At 29.1% G+C, this 21,579-nt stretch overlaps 3 protein-coding genes across 3 annotated transcripts; 1 reads left to right on the top strand and 2 right to left on the bottom strand.

The window, feature by feature from the left end:
* The first annotated feature begins 3,275 nt into the window (after positions 1–3,275).
* LOC114186563 lies at positions 3,276–4,078 on the top strand. Its single transcript, XM_028074502.1, has 2 exons — positions 3,276–3,391; positions 3,669–4,078. The coding sequence occupies exons 1-2, from the start codon at positions 3,302–3,304 to the stop codon at positions 3,966–3,968; spliced, it is 390 nt and encodes a 129-aa protein (XP_027930303.1). The 5' UTR covers positions 3,276–3,301; the 3' UTR covers positions 3,969–4,078.
* A 4,887-nt stretch (positions 4,079–8,965) lies between these two features.
* Positions 8,966–10,695, bottom strand: LOC114187016 (upstream activation factor subunit spp27). Its single transcript, XM_028075116.1, has 2 exons — positions 10,331–10,695; positions 8,966–9,313 (listed from the first exon to the last, which is right to left on the bottom strand). Exons 1-2 carry the CDS (start codon positions 10,502–10,504, stop codon positions 9,185–9,187), a joined length of 303 nt encoding a protein of 100 aa, XP_027930917.1. The 5' UTR covers positions 10,505–10,695; the 3' UTR covers positions 8,966–9,184.
* Positions 10,696–12,862: 2,167 nt separating this feature from the next.
* LOC114186936 lies at positions 12,863–18,198 on the bottom strand. The gene is made up of 4 exons (XM_028075013.1): positions 17,715–18,198; positions 15,897–16,346; positions 14,063–14,384; positions 12,863–13,158 (listed from the first exon to the last, which is right to left on the bottom strand). Exons 1-4 carry the CDS (start codon positions 18,117–18,119, stop codon positions 13,022–13,024), a joined length of 1,314 nt encoding a protein of 437 aa, XP_027930814.1. The 5' UTR covers positions 18,120–18,198; the 3' UTR covers positions 12,863–13,021.
* Between the last annotated feature and the right edge of the window lie 3,381 nt (positions 18,199–21,579).

Below are 21,579 nucleotides of genomic sequence, written 5' to 3'. Positions count from 1 at the left end.
AAATTTATAATTTTATTATTGTCATTAATACAACAAAAAATGAATACATAATTTAATATAATTATAATTATAAAAGAAAAAAATAATATATATATATATATATATATATAATAAATTGTTCTTTCAAATTATTGAATACATAGTTTTATCATTGTTAGTAATATAAAAAAAATAATACATAATTCAATATAATTACAACTATAAAAAAACATATATCAAATAAACTATTCTTTCAAATTATTAAAGTCACCAATATTTAAATCAAAACTAAAATTTGTAGTTATATCTTTTCTAATGTAAATAATTAAATTAGGTGCAAGAAATTTATCTTTCATTTTATTTTACAATCTTGTTTTAATAATTATTATTACACAAAAAATAAAAATCCTTCTTTTCAAGTAGGATGTACACTGTATGATAAGATTGATATGGTTCAAAGAGGGTAGAAAAAATTTTCAAATTTAAATAACTAAGAGCATTAAAAGTAATATAATGAAGTTGAATTTTTAATTTAATTTTCTATTGAGTATGATATTAACAACTTAAACTTATTAATTAGTAGTTATAATGCATTAATACAATACGTGTATCGGATATGACACGTATCTGATCTGATACGTTGATACGTTTATTTTAAAAATAATAGGATATGGTACATGATATATGCATCTTGAAAAATGTATAATAATTCTTAAAAAACATGATAAATATACGGTTGTTATTGTGTAAATCCAAATTAAAATCATATATATTAAAATTGTCAATACAAAAAGTTATAAATTATTCTCATCATAAAAGTACTACTACTTTATAAATTCGATATTTCATTGATAAGTATCGATAAAGTATCTTAAAGTATCATATACATATATGAGATATGTATCGAGCATGACTACATGATCCAAATTGAAATATTCATGCATCATAAATTAATATTAATTGAGCAAGTAAAAAGGTGACGATAAATATTATTATCTTTCTTAATGTTTTTAAATTCAATAGTTATTTAAATTTCATCTCTTACGAAATCAAATATTTGAAGACTCATACTTTAAAATAATGAGAATATATAATATAATTTAAGAAACAATGTGGGAAAAAGATTTGGAGTGGGGCAAGGCCCCCACAGACCAACCGAAGTCTACAAAAAAAATTGTTAAATATATTTTTTGTTTCTAATTTCGGATGTAAAATTGAAATTTGTTATTGTCCAAAACTTTTAATACATTTTGGTTCTCAAACTTTAAAAATGAATGAATATAATACTCTTAATTCATTAGTGTTAATTTCCTTTACGTACTAAATAAGGTGTTCTAGATTGACATTTGAACTAAAATATATCAAACTGTGTAAACAACTTCAACATCAACCAATCCCAGACGTCATTTGACATGTAACATAAAAAATTAACGTAATTAAGTTAAAAAGACTATATTCATTTATTTATAAAATTTGAAGAATAAATTATATTCAAGTTTGAAACATGGATTAATTTTAATTTCAAATTATTAAAATTTAGTAACTAAAATCAAAGTTAACTCTAAAAATATTATGTTTATAGAGATCAGTTTTTCTTTCTTAGTTGTTTTAGAATTTACCAAAATATGTTACTCTGTAGTTATAAATGAAATGCTATACGTTGTTCTATCCGAAAACTGAAATAAATCAAAATTATAATTAAAAATTTAAAACAAAATTTGAATTACGTAAAAGAGAAATATTTTCAACAGAAAAAAATAAACATTAAATGATATTTAAATTCAAAATTATCATTAAAAATCATAAAGCTATTTATTTACTTGTATTCTTTTATTTTAATGGTGAATCTATCGTACTACAAGAAAATGCTTCATTAATAATAAATTTGAGTGACCAATTTAAATACTAATTTAAAATATAAAAAAAATTATTAATTACTAAAATCATTATTATAAACAAAAATTATAATTGATTGCTAAATTGGTCTCTAATTAGTTATAGACTAATTTAGAAACAATTTTTTTATAGCAAAAATCTTAGTAGTTAATGTTTAGTGACCAATTTTCTTTGGTAACTAAAACTTTGATAACTAAATTTTAGAAATCAATTTAGAGATCAATTATAATTTTTTATTCATAATACTGATTATTTTATTAACTAATAATTTTTTTTTATAAATTGGTCACTATAATTACTAATAATGTTATATCCATAAATTGCTTGTTAATAAGACATTTTCTTCTAGTTCCATTTTCCTTGCAATTTTTTTTTTAATTAGTTAATACATATTTGCCTCATTTACTTTGGTGACACGGTTAGTGACTTTTTAATTAGACTAATTAAATCATATGTAAACTTCTCTGTATTACATTGAAAATCACTCCTTCAGAGTTGAAGTATAATTAAAATTAATCAACTTTTATATTAATTAAAAAAATTAATTAATATCACTTAATTATAATATCATTTAGTTTTTTCCTTTCTTAAAGCATCCTTGATTAGAACTTAACATGAAGTATAACAAGAAGTCATTTGTAACATAATCTGAATTATTTGGAAAATACCTAACATTTATATTTATATTTGATTTTGAATTTAAAATATTTTTACAATTAAAAGCCACTGGAGTACTGTAAATATACATTTTAGTATATATGTTTGTCCTTTTATATATTATGACATCTTACACTACTAAAAATTTTCATATTACATGAGATTTTTCTTGCAAATTTGTTAAAAAATTTGCAACAAAAGACTTTTTTCTGTTTTTTTTTTTCTAAGAATTTTAATTGGCAGGTAATTCCTTCGTAAGTAATTATTTCCAATAAAATTATAAAATTTGTAAGTATTTCTTACAAAATTTATTGTGAAAAGTGTTTTATACAAAATATTTTGCAAACAAATTGGCAGCAATTTTTTTTGAAGAAACTCCTACAAATATTTTTGCAAAATATTTTGTATAAAACACTTTTCACAAAAAAATTGTAAAAAATACTTGCGAAATTTATAATTTTGTTAAAAATAATTATCCACGAAGAATGTATCTGTCAATTAAAATTCTTAGAAAAAAAGACAAGAAAAAAACTTTTTTTGCAAATTTTTTTTAACAAATTTGTAAAAAAAATCTCATATAATATAAAAAATTGTCGTAATTTGTCTTATGCGAAAAGTAAATTTATTGAATGTGGCCAGCAATGAATGTTAATTATATAGTTTAATAAATAATACAATTATATCATAAAAATAGTAGTATAAATATGGCTAACATGAAGCTCATCAAGTGTGATATACCAAGCTTTCTGAAGGTGCTTGTGTTGAGATAATGGAAGAAGTCTCAAACTTCTTTAGCTTCCTAGTGAATAACCCGGAAGCTCCACTTCCTTATCCATGGGAAAGAGTTTTAGATCTGGAGGTAACTTTATCAATGATCTTGGAGTCCAGATCTTTTGATACTGTCCTTCTGCTAAATCTTCAAAATATATTGATGCACGATGTATTTAAAATAGTTTTTCATATATTTTAAAACATCGTACATCAGTATATTTTTTTAAATTCAACAGATAGACAATACTTAAAACTGAACAGAGTATCTAAATTCTTAAATTCTTATTTTTAATATATGAAAATTAATATTTTTCTTTCTTTATTAGCTAAAATATTAATGATAAATTATGTTGTTTTGATGACAGAGAAGGGTTATTTACTACAAGAACAGTGTGAGTGAAGACATGGTGTTTGATTCTAGGACACCTATCCATGTTGGGGGAGGGGTGTATATGGAAAACTCTCCATTACCAAGTTACATGAATCATCGCCATAGAAGTGCAGTTCATGAGATGATTAGAGGGTATCAACTCTCTAACAATGTGCCAAGAGTTTTTCTCTTCAGCATCGCTCGCCAAGATTATGATAGGCCTCTTTATCACATTGTGCAAGAATCAACCATTCGATGCCCATCATGCAACACCACAATCAGGGGGCTTCCATAAGTTTCTTTTCTATGTGTTTTTTATGAGAGTTGAATAAAGTGAGCTATAGTGTGTTTTATTTTCAATGGTGGAATATGAATAAGTAATAAATTATATGTATTTCTATTAAAGATCGAGACTGGATAGTTATCTTGAATTTTAAGAAAGTCGTCAATGAATAAAATAGAAATTGAAAGCTATTATAAATGGGCAAATCATGGAAAATCAAAAAACTAAAAATCTTAATTGTTATTGAAAGATCCAACTATTCAATCAAACCATTGTTGTAAGAATTAAAATTAGCAAACGCGTATTTTAATGAGAAAAACCGTCGTTATTTATGTCAACTTTTATGACAAATTTATGATATTTGTCGGAAGTAGAGTCAGGAGAGACCTCACACACGAATAAGTTAAGACTAATATTAATTAGATTATGACAACAATTTCAATCCAAATTCTTAAAGTTAATAAGTTTACGGTTTTTTTATGATGAATTTATGATATTTGTCGGAAGTAGAGTCACGAGAGAGATCTGACACGAAAAAGTTATGAGTAATATTAATTAAATTATGACAACAATTTCAACCCAAAACCTTAACGATAATAAGTTTATGAATACTTTTTATGACAAATTTATGATATTTGTCAGGAGTAGAGTTATGATAGAGACCTGACACGAATAAGTTATGAGTAATATTAATTATATCATGACAACAATTTCAATCCAAATCCTTAAAGATAATAAGTTTACGAGTCTTTTTTATGACAAATTTATGATATTTGTCAGAAGTAGAGTCACGAGAGACCTGACATGAATAAGATACGAGTAATATTAATTAGACGATGACAACAATTTTCACCCAAATTCTTAACGATAATAAATTTACGAGTTTTTTTTTTTATGACGAATTTATGATTTTTATCGGAAGTAGAGTCACGACAAAGACCTGACATGAATAAGTTATGAGTAATATTAATTAGATCATGACAATAATTTCAATCCAAATTCTTTAAGATAATAAGTTTACAAGTCTTTTTTATGACGAATTTATGATATTTGTCAGAAGTAGAGTCATGAGAAAAACTTGACACGAATAAGTTATGAGTGATATTAATTAGATCATGACAACAATTTCAACTCAAATTGTTAAAGATAATAAGTTTATGAGTCTTTTTTATGACGAATTTATGATATTTATCGAAAATAGAGTCATGACAGAAACTTGACACAAACAAATTATGAGTAATATCAATTAGATCATGACAACAATTTCAACCCAAATTCTTAAAAATAATAAATTTATATATTTTTTTCTTATAGATTGTTTTGCTTAACTATTTTTACTTAATGTGAGACTCCAACTAATACTTAATTTTAACATATTTATGTGAAATAAATTTTCAATCAAGCAATGCGTTTTGAAAACACATTGTCAAAATATATATTTAAATCTCATATAAAAATAAATTGTAATGTTATATTATGAAATGTTTAATAAATTTTCTATATTTGATGATAGTTTATTATAACTTTTAAACAAATATTTTTTAATTATTATGTATAATATTAGTAAATATATGATGAAATTCATTATTTCTACGCATACGCTTTTCTTAAATCCACATTCTAATATTCATACCCAGATCCGACTCCGGCATCCTTAACTCTAACCCTACCCGCACAAATCCAATCACCTTAACTTCTCAATCTAATAACTCAATAAGAAAAAAAAATTAACTTTCACTTTTCCAATTTTTTTCTTTCTTTGTTGTTTCAATCATGCTTCACCTGTGCCTTTACAAAAATCGAAATGAATTAAAAATGAATTATAATTTTTTATTTATAATAATGATTATTTTATAAATAATACTTTTTTATTTATAAATTATTATTTAAATTAGATAGACTTACAACTTTTGATCACTATAATAATTAATAATTTTGTATCACTAAAATTAATTATTAATAGAACTTTTTCTTATCATGAGCAGACATCTTAAAAGAAGATAAGAAGCCAAGTTTCTATACTTGAAATTTGAGTAGAGTATGAATTAGGTGAATTATTTGTTATTAATAGGAGGATAAAAATACATTGAATAGTTTCAATTGTATCTGTGATGTATATCTTGACATGATGTTTGAGATGAATAAAAACATTAGTTTTTGTTTATCTTTATAACACATGAGAGTGTTTTGAAAAATTATCATGTCACATACTGAGTAAATATGATAAATAAACAAAAACAAAAAATCTAAACTAAATAATATATAATCGAAAACTTAAAAATTTGAAGTATCACTCATTGAAACTAGTTGAATTCATTTCTTCATTTGTTATTGTTTGATTTATTTTACGTACAACAGTTTGATGAATGAAAGAGGTTTAGGTATTTTAAATGGTTTTCAAAATTAGGTTTAGGTATTTACCTTAGCACCTAACTCTATCAATAACCACAGCAACCCAACACAAATTACCCTCATACCCTTCCATTATTAGGACAAAAAAAAGGTAGTGGATGAAATTTTGATGAATTGGATGTAGTAACTCAAAATAATAAAGACCTTAAACCATTTCCAGGAGAAACAAAACTATTGTTATGAATTTAAATCTAAGTTCATTGAGAAGCACAACACAAAATTATCAACACCTATAATCCTTGGTTCACTACAAATAGATATATTCCTCCTCCCAACCCTTTACTTATGTTTGTCACCATTCATTGGTGTTCAATAAGAAACTAATGTCCAAGTACAAGCAAGAAGAACCAATAATACTTGACACAAAAATAAATAACTAATACGCACAATAAAAAATAACCATAGAGAAGGAACAACAAAGAAAAAAAAAAGTCCTAAGTTTCTTCGAACTTCAAAAGAATAAATCAACATTGAGTAACAGAAGTAGGGTTAACAAAAGAAAATATAAAGCATCAAGAGAACCAATTTCAAGATGAAAAACAAGAGGATACCCATGTTCTATATCTCATACAACACAATGTTCAAAGTTTTTTGAGAACTTCTCTCCATAAAATAGCATGTGTTGTTGATTAAATGTATTTGAAATGTTTTTGATGATGTCCATAATAGCATGACAATGGTTAACATGACATAGCATGACAATGGTTAACATGACATGTGTATAAAATCCTGAATCTGTTAATCTACTGCCTCGATAGTCGACTAGCCAACTAATGTAGTCGACTATGTGTGTAAAATCCTGAATCTGTTAATCTGTTGCCCCGATAATCGACTAGCCAACTAATGTAGTCGACTAGGCTCGTGCTGACAGCAACTGGTTTTATAAAATGGACTCTGCACCTGCTGTTAAAATAAGTTGTGCAATCAAAAGAAAGAAAGAAAAGTGTGGAACAGGTTCTTGGAGCTATCTTGAAAGATCTTCTTGAGAATTCATCAAGACACATCAAATTTGGCTTGGCAAGAAGAAGAAAATTCAGATTTGGAAAAGGTGTACTTAATCTAATCTTTGGGCTGTGTTCTTGTGTTCTAAATATAGTTTGAAACTCTCTGATTTACTATTTTCTGGTTAAGGCAAGTGTGTGTGATAGCCTTGCTGTTTTTGGTTGTTAAAGCAAGTGTGTGTGATAGCCTTGCTGTTGTGTGGTTGTGCAAGTGTGTGGATGCCTTGCATTTGTGTTCCTTATCTTAGAATTTAGATTTATCAATTGTATTTGTAAATCTTGAAATTCTTGTAATATAGTGAATATATCTAGCTGTAGTTTGCTAGATGAACTGGATGTAGATTCGTAAGAATCGAACCAGTATAAATTTCTGTGTGCTTTATCTCTTTCCCTCTATATTTTGTTATAGTACAAATGCTCCGTACATCAAGCATCACACTATACCATTTCAATTGATTCAAAAGCAAAGGTTATTATCAAAACAATTTCAAATTCCTAAAACTGGGCAAGATTTGTTAAAACCAATTCACCCCCCCTCTTGGTTGTGAAATATTGCTGCATCAATTCTAACAGCATGTACATGGACTATAAATGGTATGTAAAGGACTAAAATGAATTATTTTTAAATATAAGGACTAATCAAGCATGGACAGCTATAGGAATTAAATGAGTAATTAAACCTTACTTTTTTTTCTCTGACAATATTGACCTGCAGAAACGCATACATGCTAAGAGTTTGAATGATAATCAATTGATAAACTTGGTTTATCCTCTTCAACGTTGGGGAGCAACACAAACATCTAACTATGAGAGTGCTCAAGTTGCATAGACTGTATCTAAGAGACAAACATGTGCACAATAGCAACTGCAGAAAGAAAAAGAAAGATGGATACACCTAGTGTTTGTTTCTCTCCTTAAACATATATGAGAACTTAGCAAATTTAATTGAAAGCACAAATATTTCCTAGTAAAAGTTTTCATAACTTAAATGTGTTTCTGGAATTGCAAACCTCGTAACCTGACGATGAGAGAGCAATGACCAATTTTAGATTAGTCACATGCTGCAGAAGATGGTATATACTGCAAGATTGAAACTGAAAATTATTACGAATAGAAGTATTAAAAAAGACAAACCATTTTTTAAGACTAACTCTTGTTGACTTATTCACATTGCCATCCTCAAATGACACCCTCGCAATTACTGCCGATTCCATATTGCAGCCACCATCATCAATGTTCACTTTAGACCAATCATGGCATGACATGAATATTTATCTTAGCAGTGATTATGGTAAAAAATAGCATCACCACTTCTGTTGATAGAGGCTACATAACTGAGAATAGCACAGCCCAGATTGGAGATAGCTTGGCTTACATCACAAAGTAACTCAGAATATATCTGGAATTTACAAATTATAATAGATACACCGTAATATTTACCCTATCTTTCTGATAAAAAGTAACCTTGGCTCCCTTTTCTAAAGACAATTGTAAGGACTCGTAAAATGACTTGTTGTAAATGATAAAAGCATAATAGATATTTGCATACAAAATCAATATCTAACTTACAAAATTTAGAAAGTGGCAAAAGCATGCTGCGAAACAGGATATTTTAAGTTGAATCACATGTAAAAAGATTAATCAATCCATACAGCATAAAGAAAACTGACAATTTCGGTGGCTCTGAAGCTAGATTCCTGCACATATGATGCTACAGTATGGAGGAAAAGACAAAAAAGGAAACAAATTTAGAATCTCGTCTTGAGGAAGGCTACACTCTCCTATGTAACAGGCATCTTGATTCTATCACCCATGTCATTTGGGCTCTTTTGGAAAATGCATCTTGATAAGGGCAGGAAGTTCTACTAACTCAACCTGAGGTTTCCCCAACAAAATACTTTTTAACTTATCATCACAGTTGATCACATTCTTGTTGTTTGGATCCTGCTCAATTAAAGAAGCAACTCATCTTAATCAATCCATGGGAGCTGCATATCAATATATCAAAATAAATACCCCAACCCATAAAACACGAGAGCCATCTTGACAACTAGATACCTCCATTTTACAAATTTATAACTTACACTTACATAAACTCACAAATTTAGTAATTGTAAAAGATTATGTAACAGTTGAAAAATGTCAGAAAGAGATCTCTATTTTGGATTAATATGTAGATAGTGTGCATAGCACAGCTCAAACAAGATACGCAGCACAAACTAGAGATTTCTTGTCTTGCCTCGATCAATGTATACAAAGTGCCCAAAAGTTTTGCTAAGTACTACTGTACTATTAAAGCTGCAAGGAGGCATATCTTAGCCAAATATAGAGCTGTGATTGGATTTGTGTAAAACAATGAAATAGAGTAAAAATGAACAAAATACTATTATGTTCCATTCTTTGCATTGTTTATAATAGGATGAAATGAAATGAAACATAACAGAATGTATTCCATTCAATCAAATACTCATTTCTTTTTTCCGTTCCAATTTGGGGCGATAAAATCACACCCCTTTTTTCCTATTCCGTTATAAAATTACCCAATGGAATAGTAATTTTATTCAAATCCATTTCATTCCCAATACATATCCAAAAATGGGCTAGGTGTATCAATATTGAATTACTCAACTACCTTATAGAGGTCCATTCCAACCATTCACAGTTTTTATTTCTTCCTACCTCTTTTAATCACTGCCTCTCCAAAAGAGAAGGCAGTGTTTATTTCAAAAACAAAACCCCTTGAATTGTTTAACAAAACGCTTAGCTCAAAAGCCGTATCTTGAACTCTAACTCTTCAACAATAATCCATTAACAAACAATTCACATAATTCTGTCATCACAAGTAACCTTAAGATAAATTTTAAAAAACTTCAAAAGCGAATCAAATCCACCTAACAACAAGATAGAATTGAACTTAACATCAACAAAAACATCACACTTTTAAAAGAAAAGAGGGGGAACCTGCAGATTTTGGGCTTTGATGTAGGACCAAACGCACATGAAACAGCCCAAACGGGAAATCTGAGACTGGCCCACGAATTCTCTGAGCGTGGATGGAAGATTGACGAGGTCAATCAAGTTGGCAAGCTTCTTAGGGTTGTCAGTGATGGCTTTCTTCATGCGCTGAGGGAGCATTTTTGCTTTGAACCCCTGAAATTCAACGCCTAAAAGGAGTTGGGCACCGATAAAAAACGAAGCTTGACGAAGAAATAGGTTGGAGTTTGAAGGATGCTACGAAATGAATGACAATGGAGGAGAAGAAAGAGGTTTGCAAGGCATTGCCACGGCAAAACCTTTATTCCCACGAGGTTTAAGGTGTTTTAAAAATTTTTAAGTTAGGTTTAGCAATTGATTTAATTCTATAAATGTAACAGATAATTCCTGATCTGACCATTAACTTTTTAAAGTATTTTTAGTGTAGTTTTTCTATTAAAGTGGCATATTAAAAATCTTATTTTGGTAATTATACGATTAAGATCCCATTCAATTTCAAATAAATAGAAAACAATTAAATATATAATTTAAATTTTTTTAAATAATTTTGAATTTTTGTTTTGTTAACTCGGTTGGTTCTAAGCATCCAAACCTTACCCATACAGTTTTAGTATTCATATTTAAATATGTCTTGTAATATAGAACAGAAGCATCGCAATGAGTATATAAATATTTTAAATAATATATTTCATTTTTCTTTATTTTTTTATAGTTTTAAAATTCTTCATATGCTATTCTTTCGATCTTAATCTTCTCAATCTGCGATATCTCGTTCATCATTAAGTTGTCATTAAATTAAAACATCAAAATTATAAGTGTGGTCTTGTTTTAAAAATTTGAAAAACTTTCTTTCAGGGGTGTGATAATATTATTCCTCTGTGTTTGGGTAAAGGATTTTAAATATTCTAGAAATTGAAATATATAATATTGAAACTACTAATGATTGAATTCTCTTCATTTCTTAAACAATTTATTTGGATGAAGTAATTGACATATCTTATATTTCAATTTTTTTTTTTGAATAAAGAAATTTAATTTTTATTTTGAGGCACACTCAACTCTAAGGATCAAAGTTGGTTGGACCCAATGGGTCAGCCCACCAACCCGATTACATTCAAGCGTGTTGGGTTAGTTTTTTAAACCCACCATTCCGACATGACCCGACCTGCCTAGCCCGCTAACCTTCTGGATTACAAAGCGGGTTAAGTTGAGTCAGCTCACCAACCCGCGAATAACTAGAAACCTTCCAACTTTTGTTTTTGTCTCAACCCAACCCTAGCAGCACTACACAATAGATGCAAGCGGGATCAATGAAAACGTAGGCAAAAGAGATGAAGAGGCAAGCGAGAGAGAGCAAACCCAAACCCCAACATCCACCTTCATCTTAGATCAACGATTTGACGGTTAATCCCACCAACCTTCAAACAGATGAATCACATCTTCTTAGATCAAAGGTTAGGGCAAAGTCAGAATAACACAAAGATAGGTGGCACCACCTAACTTAATCATTACCGTTCTTCTTCTTCGACAATAGTGGGTGCACTGACAATTGTGAGTGCAACGAGAAGTCCAAATCATTGTGAAATTTGGTGACTGTAGGTACGCCTCTCCTTCCTCATTTTTCTTTTTTTCGATTTTTCTTGTTTTAAGTATGTAATGGATTCTCAAGATTGGGACTTTGATTTGGTTTAATATGTTGTTTGAGACTAAGACTGTGTAAGTCTTCACTAATTGTGTTTTTTCCATTTTCGTTGTTGCCCTTGATGTTTTTACCTAATTTGTCTTTCTGTAATTAGTGTTATTGAACTCTCTGTTGCGCTCCATTATCTATGCAGAAAAGCTTGACCTTTGATTTGAGACGACTCATTTCAATTTTCGGTCCAGGTTGACTCCAAAAGATTCAACTTTGATCGACTAGGTCTGATCTTTAGCCTAAATTGACTCATGTCGACCATTAATTGAGGTTGATTGATTTCAACCTTCAATTCATGTTGACTCGACTTAATCTTTAGTGTGAGTCAAATCGGCTTGAACTTCGAAACAAGCCAACTCGGGTTGACCTTTGGTCCAAGATCACTCAACTCAACTTTCAACATAGGTCAACTCAGTTTGACCTTTGACAAAACTCGACTCGACTTTCGACTTGTGTAAAATCAACTTGACTTTCAACCTGTGCCAATTTTGCTTAGCCTACGATTCAATCGACCAACTCGACATTTAACCTAGACTGACCTGACTTTCTCCCTCAATTCGGATTAACTTGACTGAACCTTCAGCCTGAAGTAATTCGACTTAATGTGATAGTAAAGTGAAAATAAGTGAAATTTCAATACAAGCTGTAAAGTGATTAAATGGACAAAAAAAGAGTGATTAATGGAAGGTAATGCTTTGAATGATTTCAAAGACATGTTGTTTGGAGGGTCTCATGGTCACGGATAGGAAAAATGTCTTTGATCTGTTAATTATTTTCTGTTCATGTATACCCAATGATTCTATATATTTTCACTAGTTTTTTTTTTCATTTTTTGAAAATAAAAATGAGAATTATTATAAATAATTAACTACAATACAATCTAAAATAACAGCCGCATGCAGCTGGCAATTGGGAGCAATAGATTGAGACATGACAATGAAATAAAACAAATAAAATAAGATCGGTCAAAAGGAGCCTATGGTTTTTCCAAGCAACCAAAGAACTAAGGAGAGTTGAATCCCAAATATTGTGTGGAGGGTGCTCCTATCCAACATGAATCCATATACCGTAATCCCTGCCCTGTTATTCTCAAAGTAATTTACTGCAAAAACAGGTCAAACCATCGTATAATATCAGTTAACAAATATTCATCATAATGAATTAGCCTCTTCTTTTCTTACCTTAATTCATTAAAACCAACATAAACAATAGCCTAAGGATGCTTGTCGGAGAAAGTAATTAAGTTATACAATATATATGAGTGGTTGATAAGTTGGCATTCCATATTATAAACTAATTAATGTATTATGTCAACGCGCTAACAGATCACACAATATATAGACTATAATGTTTTCATGACGTGGTCAATGTAATTGGGAATAAAATTATTTTACACTACCATCTAATTATAATTATCATAAAAGTTAGCAAATTTATCATAAATATATATTTTCTGTAATTTTTTTTTTCTAATACAGGTTGAAATTTATTGAAAACAAAAAAATTTGAAACTCCTCTATTCGGATTTAGAAGTGAGATGTATTGAAATTTTTGATTTTAAGAAATTTGAAGCAATAATTTGAAGGATGATTTGTTAGTGTAACAAGAGATAGAAAATATAAGGGTTGAATATGTTTTTCTTCCCTTAATTTTCGGCGAATTTTAGAATTAGTCAATTTTAAAACTTTGAACAAATTTAATTTTTCATCTTTCAAAATACGTGAATTTAATCATTTTGATCAAATTTTGTTAAGTTTATTTGATGTTTCGTACGCATTTCAAGATTGTATTTTTGACACATTTTTACTTTAATGTTAAGTCAAATACTATTATGAAACGCGTTTGAAATGTCAAACAAACTTAACAAAATTTGATTAAAATGACTAATTTTACCTATTTCAAAAGATGAATGACTAAATTGATCTAAAGTTTTGAAATTGATTAATTTTAAAATTCACTGAAAAAAAATATATTTAACCCAAAATAAGGCGCGGAAAAGAAGTTACCAAGAGCTTGTCTCTTCTGATATGAGATGGTGCTATAAGCATAAGATGGGATGAACTTAGTAGTATTAATTTCATCTTCTTCATCCCCTGCTTCGTCAGTATCTGATTCCCCATCTGTTCCCACGTTAGGAAACGCTGTTTCACAGGAACTCTGAGGAGCCATTGGGGTCTCACCATCTGTCACCGCTCCGTCAAAGGAATCCAACGTCGCACACACATGCCACTTGGCAGCAAGCCCTGTGATCGCTTGTGCCTTGTGTGTTATCTTTGTGGCACTTCGCAGCAATATGCACAGCGCAGAAAGGAGTGTCACTGAGCACAGCTGCACAACAATAAAACCCTTAACAAGTTACTTTTTATTTAATAAAAAAAAATTAACTGATTATTTATAATGTTTTTTCATTAGAATTAATGCTTGAACACGACAGACCAAAGATTCATTCGGTAATGAATTGTTATAAATGTATTGGTCGGTCCAATTTAGTTTCCCTGATTGGGTAGATTAGTAAATGTTTTGGTCCTTTTTTGTTAGTCTATTTCAGTATTATTTTATGATCTAGATATGTGAAGGAACAAGAAATCAATAATAGGGTAATGACTGACTAACTTAAAGAAAGGAACGCGGAGGAAGTTCCAATTTAATCAATTTGGACATGTCGCTGTCATACTTCAAATGATTTCGATCATATGATTTTTTATTTGTCCAACTTTAAGAAATTTTCGTATGTAGAGCTAAGAGGGAGACATGTATGAGTAAGTTTATAAATATATTAGAAGATAATAAAAAATAAGTAAACTATCAAGATGTTGTTAATTTAATCATAATGAAAAAATGTATATAACTTCTGAAATATAAAGAAAGAAAATTACTTGTTAATATTACGATTTAATGATAAAATAGTCCCTAGTTTATTTTTATATTAGTTCTTAGTATTACATTTTAAATAATAAATTTTCATAAAACTTAACAATAAAATACAATTGCAAGATATTTTACACATTTAGAAACTATAATAAATCTTTTTATTCTCGTAAGAAATGTTTTACAGCTATAATCATTAAACGACTAAATTGTTATTTAGTCAAACAAAATATAAAACATCCGATGAAGTATTAATTACAAAAAAATATTTTATTAACCACCAATTTTAACGATAAAAAATTATTAGATAAAAAATTATTAGTCATTATAGTGAAAAATTTAAATACCAATTTATAAAATAAAAAATTATTAATTATTAAAATAGTTATTATTATAAATAAAAATTATAATAAAAATTTAAAATTATCATTTAGTGGTATTACCTCAAAATAAGTAAAAGACATTAGACATACAAAAATAAGCTCCTAAATGTATACCTCACTAAAGTAGTCATAGTTATAACGAGTTACCACTAAATTATTTAATTTGTATGAAAAAATTAAATAAGTTATATATTCAATAAATGTTGATATTTTAGTTGCATTTATAGTTTCTTACCAATTTTGTAATTATACAATTTTACCTTCTGATGTTATTTTTTTCACAACAACCATGGTGATTTTTTTAGTCTATTATATTTCAATTTTGTCAAAGTTTTTTTTAAATATTATATTAAGATAATTTTATTCCATTTATTGGTTGAAAACTAGAAAGGCTAAAACATAATTACGACCGAAAAATCTAATTAAATTAATGTGAACTTTGATAAAATAAGATCCTATATTAGTTATATTTTGAAGATTTAATTCACACAATTAAAATTCAAAATTGAAAAATCATATTATTATTATGATATTAAAAAGTAGAAATATTATTTTTTGTTTTTATAGAAAAGAGAAGAGAAGGACATACCGCAAGTTCACCGGCCATGTATAAGTTCATATCACGTGAATGCTTGGTTGTGACAAGGAGGCTTGCGAACTGACTTCCAGTGACCAATATTAGGGCGAGTAGAATAAACGCGCGGAACCTGTGGCTTATGATTCGCAGGTGCCTTCTGATCCTAAGGTGCTCCGACATCACCGACGCCACGTCCGAGTCCACATGGAAGAACCCTGCGAAGTCGTGCAGTCGGAGGATCTGAAGATGGCAGATCAGACGGAACAAAACGCATACCAGAAAAATCACCGTGATACGGTACAGCCAGGAGCACAGTTCCAATATACACGCCACCGCATCGCTCACGTACACGTTACCCAGAAATGGGATTTGTGAGGCTCCAGAAGCGTACCACCATATCTTGTATGCACACTCCACCACAAAACAAGGGCCCACAAACACCGAAAGGATCTTCAGTGATCTCTGTCAAAAGAAAAAAAAAAGTTAATTGAAAATATATTTAATCTACAAGATTATGTGTATTCTTGAAGCTAGAATAATTAATTAACATTCCAGTTGTTCCCTTTTGTTATTATTAATCCGGTTCATATCTTTTCAAGTTGAGGAACTTGAGATGATGAGGTGTTAATAATTAAGAATTAAAGCTGTTATTTCCATCAAAGTTCAATCGAAAACATTATTTTTCAAGCTGTGATGTTGAAGTTATATAATTCTGTTTCTGTCTTCAAAAAAAAAAAAGTTCCCCAATTTCCATTATACGCTACTGTCAATTATGGTTGAGAAATGAAGTAAGGGTTGACATGGAACTAAATTACGTGACCAATTGAAATTTCCACTAAGAAGCCGAAATCAAAATCTACAAACCGTAAAAAAACAAAATCAAAAGGCATGTTCCTGTTTCCTCAACTTAATTTCGACAAAGATAAAACAAACATGAAGGAAAAACTCATTTATCGCATAAATAATCACCTCACACTTTACTTTTTAAGAATAAAACTTTTTGATTATTAAAAAGTGGAAATGATAAATACTAATCGATTATATGAAGCAATTGACATGTCAAAATATTATTGTTGAAACATAAGTGACCAGAAAAAGCATGAGTGACTTGTAATTAAATAAAAATCATCACTATAAATAATATACATAATTTATAAAATAGTTATGCATCATTAAAAAAATAAATAAATTTTAGTACATAATGAATGATCAGAGTACGTAGAAAGATTTAGTTACAGATGAAAGAACGGAATAAAGTAGCTATGAATTTGGGTCGGATTTTTTGTTTTATTTTTTCAAATTCAAAGACAGTAAGATATTTTAAATAAAATACATAACACTCTTTTCATAAATTCTAAGTAATATATTTTTTTAAATAGTTACATGTTAAGAAAAAACAAACTACAAAGGGACAAATTTTGTCTCTTACGAGTTGAGAACTGAATTAAAAAAAAAAAAAAGTGGAATAAAAGTTTCCATAGAATAATTTTATAATGCTTTAATGATTCTTCGTAAAAAAAAAAAATCAGAATAAACACCGTACAGTAAAAAAGCGTTTTTCAGAAGTAAACATTCGCTTCTAGATGCTTCAGAATCAGACTCATTCATCGTAATGCAAGAAAAAAGCATAGAAAGTAAAGATTTCGAATCTAAAGAACAAGTTTTAAAAAAAATCATAAAAACATCTCACAAACAAGAAATGCAGAAAGCGAGAATTAACAGAACGAAGTTTGAAATAATTAACAATTCTGAATTAAAGTGTAATTAGTAGGGGGAATTAATTGGTTAAAAAGTAATTAACGAGAGAGAGAGAGAGATTAGATGACATACATTGAGCTGCGCCATGTAGTTGGTTCTCACAGTTTCGCTCTCGTCGCAGAGCTTGTCGAAGAAGAGGAACCTTCGGAGACCATACTTCCGGACGAAGCCTGCGAGGCAGAGGAAGGAGAGGGTGGCGACGGTGGTGAGAGAGACCTGCACGACGCCGTCGTAGGGCCGCGAGTGGCGGCCGTCGCAGTCCGGGCAGGCCAGTAGGAAGTGAGAGGCCGCGGGTACGACGACGGCAAGGAGGAGGAAGACGGACCAGGAGAGCGTCGCCGTGAAGGCGTTGGACTGATCGACGCACATCCAGCGCAGGTAGGAGCGGAACGTGTGGAACTCATCGTTCACGTGCGACACGCAGCGATTGTACTTGCCGCGGCGGTCCAAAAGCGCCGTAGCGGCGGTGTCGCTCATCGGAAGTGGTTTTTGTCTGTTTGTGGCGTTGAGAATTGGGAAGTTGAAAGAGCAGAATAAATAGCTTGGCTCGCTGGAGTTCAACGCAGGGGGGGTTTTATACGCCAATTTTTGGAATCGACCGTAGGTCTTATTTGTATTCTTCTTTATATGAATTATTTTTTATAAGTTATGTAATTCTTTCATATGGATTTGTAGTATTCAAGTTATTGAAATAAATCTGGGAATAATTTGAATTGTTAACGATTTTAAATTATTTAATTTTAAAATATTTAGTTGAGATTAAGTATTAATAAAAAAATTATTATTACATTTGATTGAAAAAATCTAATGACCTTTATTGAAAATTTCTATTAACATTAGTTTAGAAATATTACTCACGTGTATTTTTATAAACATTGGTCAAAAGACAATTTTAACTTATATTAATTAAAAAATAAATTTAGTTGATGTAAGTTAAAAATTTATGTTTAGCATCAGTTAAAAATAATTAGTAAATATTAGTAAAGAAATATTAGCTATGATCTTAACTAGAAAAAAAACTTAGATTTGTGTTACTAAAAGAAGATAATACTGAGTGGATGAAATTATAATATCAGTTGATGATGTCTCAATTGAAGTCTATGATTGAAAAAAAAAAAAAGTGTGAAAAGTTTTAAATTTTTATTATAAAATTGGATAAGTAGTAAGTTTAGTATAATAAGTATTAATATATTTATTCTTTTAGTATAATGAAAAAAAAATTATAATTTTAATAAAAACATTAATTTCATTTAAACTCTATTTTATTTCAAGTAATTGTCATGTATGTTTATTAAATAAATTAATATTAATATACAAATAATATAAAATAAAACACTTCAAATTTTAAATTGATAAAGTAAAAAGGAAAGTAAAATTAAAGTTAGTTCTCTCTAATGGAATTCAAACAAAACTAATGAAATTAAAATTGATGTATTAAAATTATAATTTTTTTATTACATTAAAAATAAATATATGAATACTTACTTAACTAACTATAAATTATTAAAGTTTCAAAATTTTCGAGAATTCTATTTAAAAAAAACGATTTTATTTTAAAGTGTTTCGATTCTTCTTATAAAAAAAAAACAATTTTCTTCTAAATATTTACTATGTAAACATAATATATGTATTTTTCTTTTTATATGTATTCCTACCACACTTAATAGTTTCACATTACTTACAAGTTCAGACTTAAAACAATTTAAATACATCTTCTTTCTACATTATCTGATATGTCTTTTAAGGATACATTGCTCAAAAGTCGAGGTATAAGGTGATTTAAATATTTTTTTTTCCTCTCACTGTCTGATATATCTTTTAAAGATAAAATTGTGACGGAACACAGATTCCAAAACGAATAATATTTTGAATACATCTAATAATGTCACTTGACATAGTTAAACTCAAATTATTATCAGATTAAACATTAATGATTAATCCTGGTATAAATAGATATAAATTTTATCCTATAAATTAATATTTTAAGATTGAATTACATCTGAAAATTTACTTCTTAACCCATATTAAACAGAAACATATAAATACTTGGAAACATTACTTTATTATGCCTATGATTAGTTTTGTGAGATGATGTGGGTTTGAGAATGTAGGTTTGAGATATGGTTAGTATTCCTGAATCATCGGAAAGACAGAAATTTTGTAGTGAGAAAGTGATAAGTAACCAGCTGGTGGTGGGACCGGAACATGGGAAAGGAGTAGAGTAAGTGTGAGGAGAACCAATGCATTGCACCCATTTGGATACAAACATTGATACGTGTAAGCTGAGATTCCTTGTTGCACAAACCATGAAATCACAAGCAATAAACAAACCAATCAAGTTGAAACTTGGATCATGCTCATTTGCAAAACTATTTATAATGTGAATGATTAGTTGCTACAGTGCCATGTTAGAGCCGTTTTCTGATTCTCAACTCTGCTGTGCTTGTCGTGCTCACCAGACACACATAAGTTGGCACCTACCATAACTGCATCATATCATATGCTTTTAAATTATAATAATAAATATATATATTTTTTTTAGGAAAAAAAATTCTTCAAGAAAACCTACTACCTACTCCAAATGTAAGATATGATGGGGATTGTTTTCCAAGGTTAAACTGTGGATTACTTTTGCTGGTTACTCTTGTGCCATGTGGATGTATTGTTTCGTTGTAACTTGTGTATGTTTTTAGAGTATAATAATAGTTTCTATAATACATATTAGTTAACTTTAAAGTTAATAATAGCCCTGTAATTATATGGGAATAGGAAAATCTAGGTATAATTGTACCTCAAAAAAAGTTAAGTGTGGTATTATAAAGACTTGAAACAAACAATTATGGACATTCTTTGCTCTCAAGTTTTCCACTTGCACGTTTTCTTTTAATTTGAGACTGAGATCAACCGAGGAAAGATTACGGCTGAAATTAAAATTCATTTTTATTTCAAATTTTAATATATTTTAGTTCTCAAATTTTAAAAAAATTAATTATAATTATTTTAACCTATAAATATTAACTTTTTTGAAGTTATTAAATAACATTTTAAATGTCAAATTTGAGTTAAAATTTATCAAAATAATATAAATAATTTAAACGTAATCTTGAAATATGTTTAATATGTTAAAAAAAATTAACGAAATTAAATTAAAAAATTATATTTATTTATTTTAAAAATTTAGGAACCAAAATATATCAAAATTTATAATACAAATAAATTTTATTTTATGTCAAAATTTTGTAGCTAAAAATATATTCAACTATTTTGATATTAATTCTTTTATTTGAAATGAATTTATTTTGGGCACCAACAAGTTATAAATAGATGGCCAAGCTTGAAAGTTGCATAGCAACTTGGGTATACCACAAGGGGGCTTCTCCCTGCACCCCAAACCTTCTCCTGTACCCCCAATAATTACCTTTTTGACCATCTGTTTTCTTGACCACCAAACCAACTCCACCGCCTCCTTCTCCATCCTCTCCTCTCCCTCCTGCCCCTCTGGCGAAGGCTTCGCCTTCCTCATCGCCTCCTCCACCCACTTCCCCACCCTTTCCATGGGCCTCCCGCAACCCTCCCCCACCTCAACCTCCTTCGCCGTCGAGTTTGACACTACCTTCGACCCCTCCCTCAGCGACATCAATGACAACCACGTTTCTAATTTTAATTTTTTTTTTCTAGAAACGGAAATCCATTTCATACTTTTCTGAAACGGATTCCGATATCCGTTTCACAAATTTTAAATTGTTTTTTGTGAAACGGAATTTGAAATCCGTTTCATACTTTTCTGAAACGGATTCCGAAATCCATTTCACAAATTTTAATTTTTTTTTTGTGAAACGGATTTCAGAATCCATTTCATACATTTCTGAAACGGATTCCGAAATCCGTTTCATACTTTTCTGAAATGGATTCCGAAATCCGTTTCATAAATTATTTT

The sequence above is a fragment of the Vigna unguiculata genome, chromosome 6 (genome assembly GCF_004118075.2).
Source record: "Vigna unguiculata cultivar IT97K-499-35 chromosome 6, ASM411807v1, whole genome shotgun sequence".
Lineage (NCBI taxonomy): Eukaryota > Viridiplantae > Streptophyta > Magnoliopsida > Fabales > Fabaceae > Vigna > Vigna unguiculata.
The sequence above is the reverse complement of the archived record's forward strand: the minus strand, read 5'-3'. Positions and strand labels throughout refer to the sequence as shown.

Excerpts from the sequence above, each read along its gene's own strand:
- LOC114187016 (XM_028075116.1), bottom strand. The coding sequence starts at position 10,504 with ATGCTCCCTCAGCGCATGAAGAAAGCCATCACTGACAACCCTAAGAAG. Across the intron at positions 9,314-10,330 it reads TCAAAGCCCAAAATCTGCAG|GATCCAAACAACAAGAATGT; the intron begins GTTCCCCCTCTT and ends TTAATTGAGCAG.
- LOC114186936 (XM_028075013.1), bottom strand. The coding sequence starts at position 18,119 with ATGAGCGACACCGCCGCTACGGCGCTTTTGGACCGCCGCGGCAAGTAC. Across the intron at positions 14,385-15,896 it reads ACATGGCCGGTGAACTTGCG|CTGTGCTCAGTGACACTCCT; the intron begins GTATGTCCTTCT and ends ATTGTTGTGCAG. Across the intron at positions 13,159-14,062 it reads TCAGAAGAGACAAGCTCTTG|TAAATTACTTTGAGAATAAC; the intron begins GTAACTTCTTTT and ends CTGTTTTTGCAG.
- LOC114186563 (XM_028074502.1), top strand. The coding sequence starts at position 3,302 with ATGGAAGAAGTCTCAAACTTCTTTAGCTTCCTAGTGAATAACCCGGAA. Across the intron at positions 3,392-3,668 it reads AAAGAGTTTTAGATCTGGAG|AGAAGGGTTATTTACTACAA; the intron begins GTAACTTTATCA and ends TTTTGATGACAG.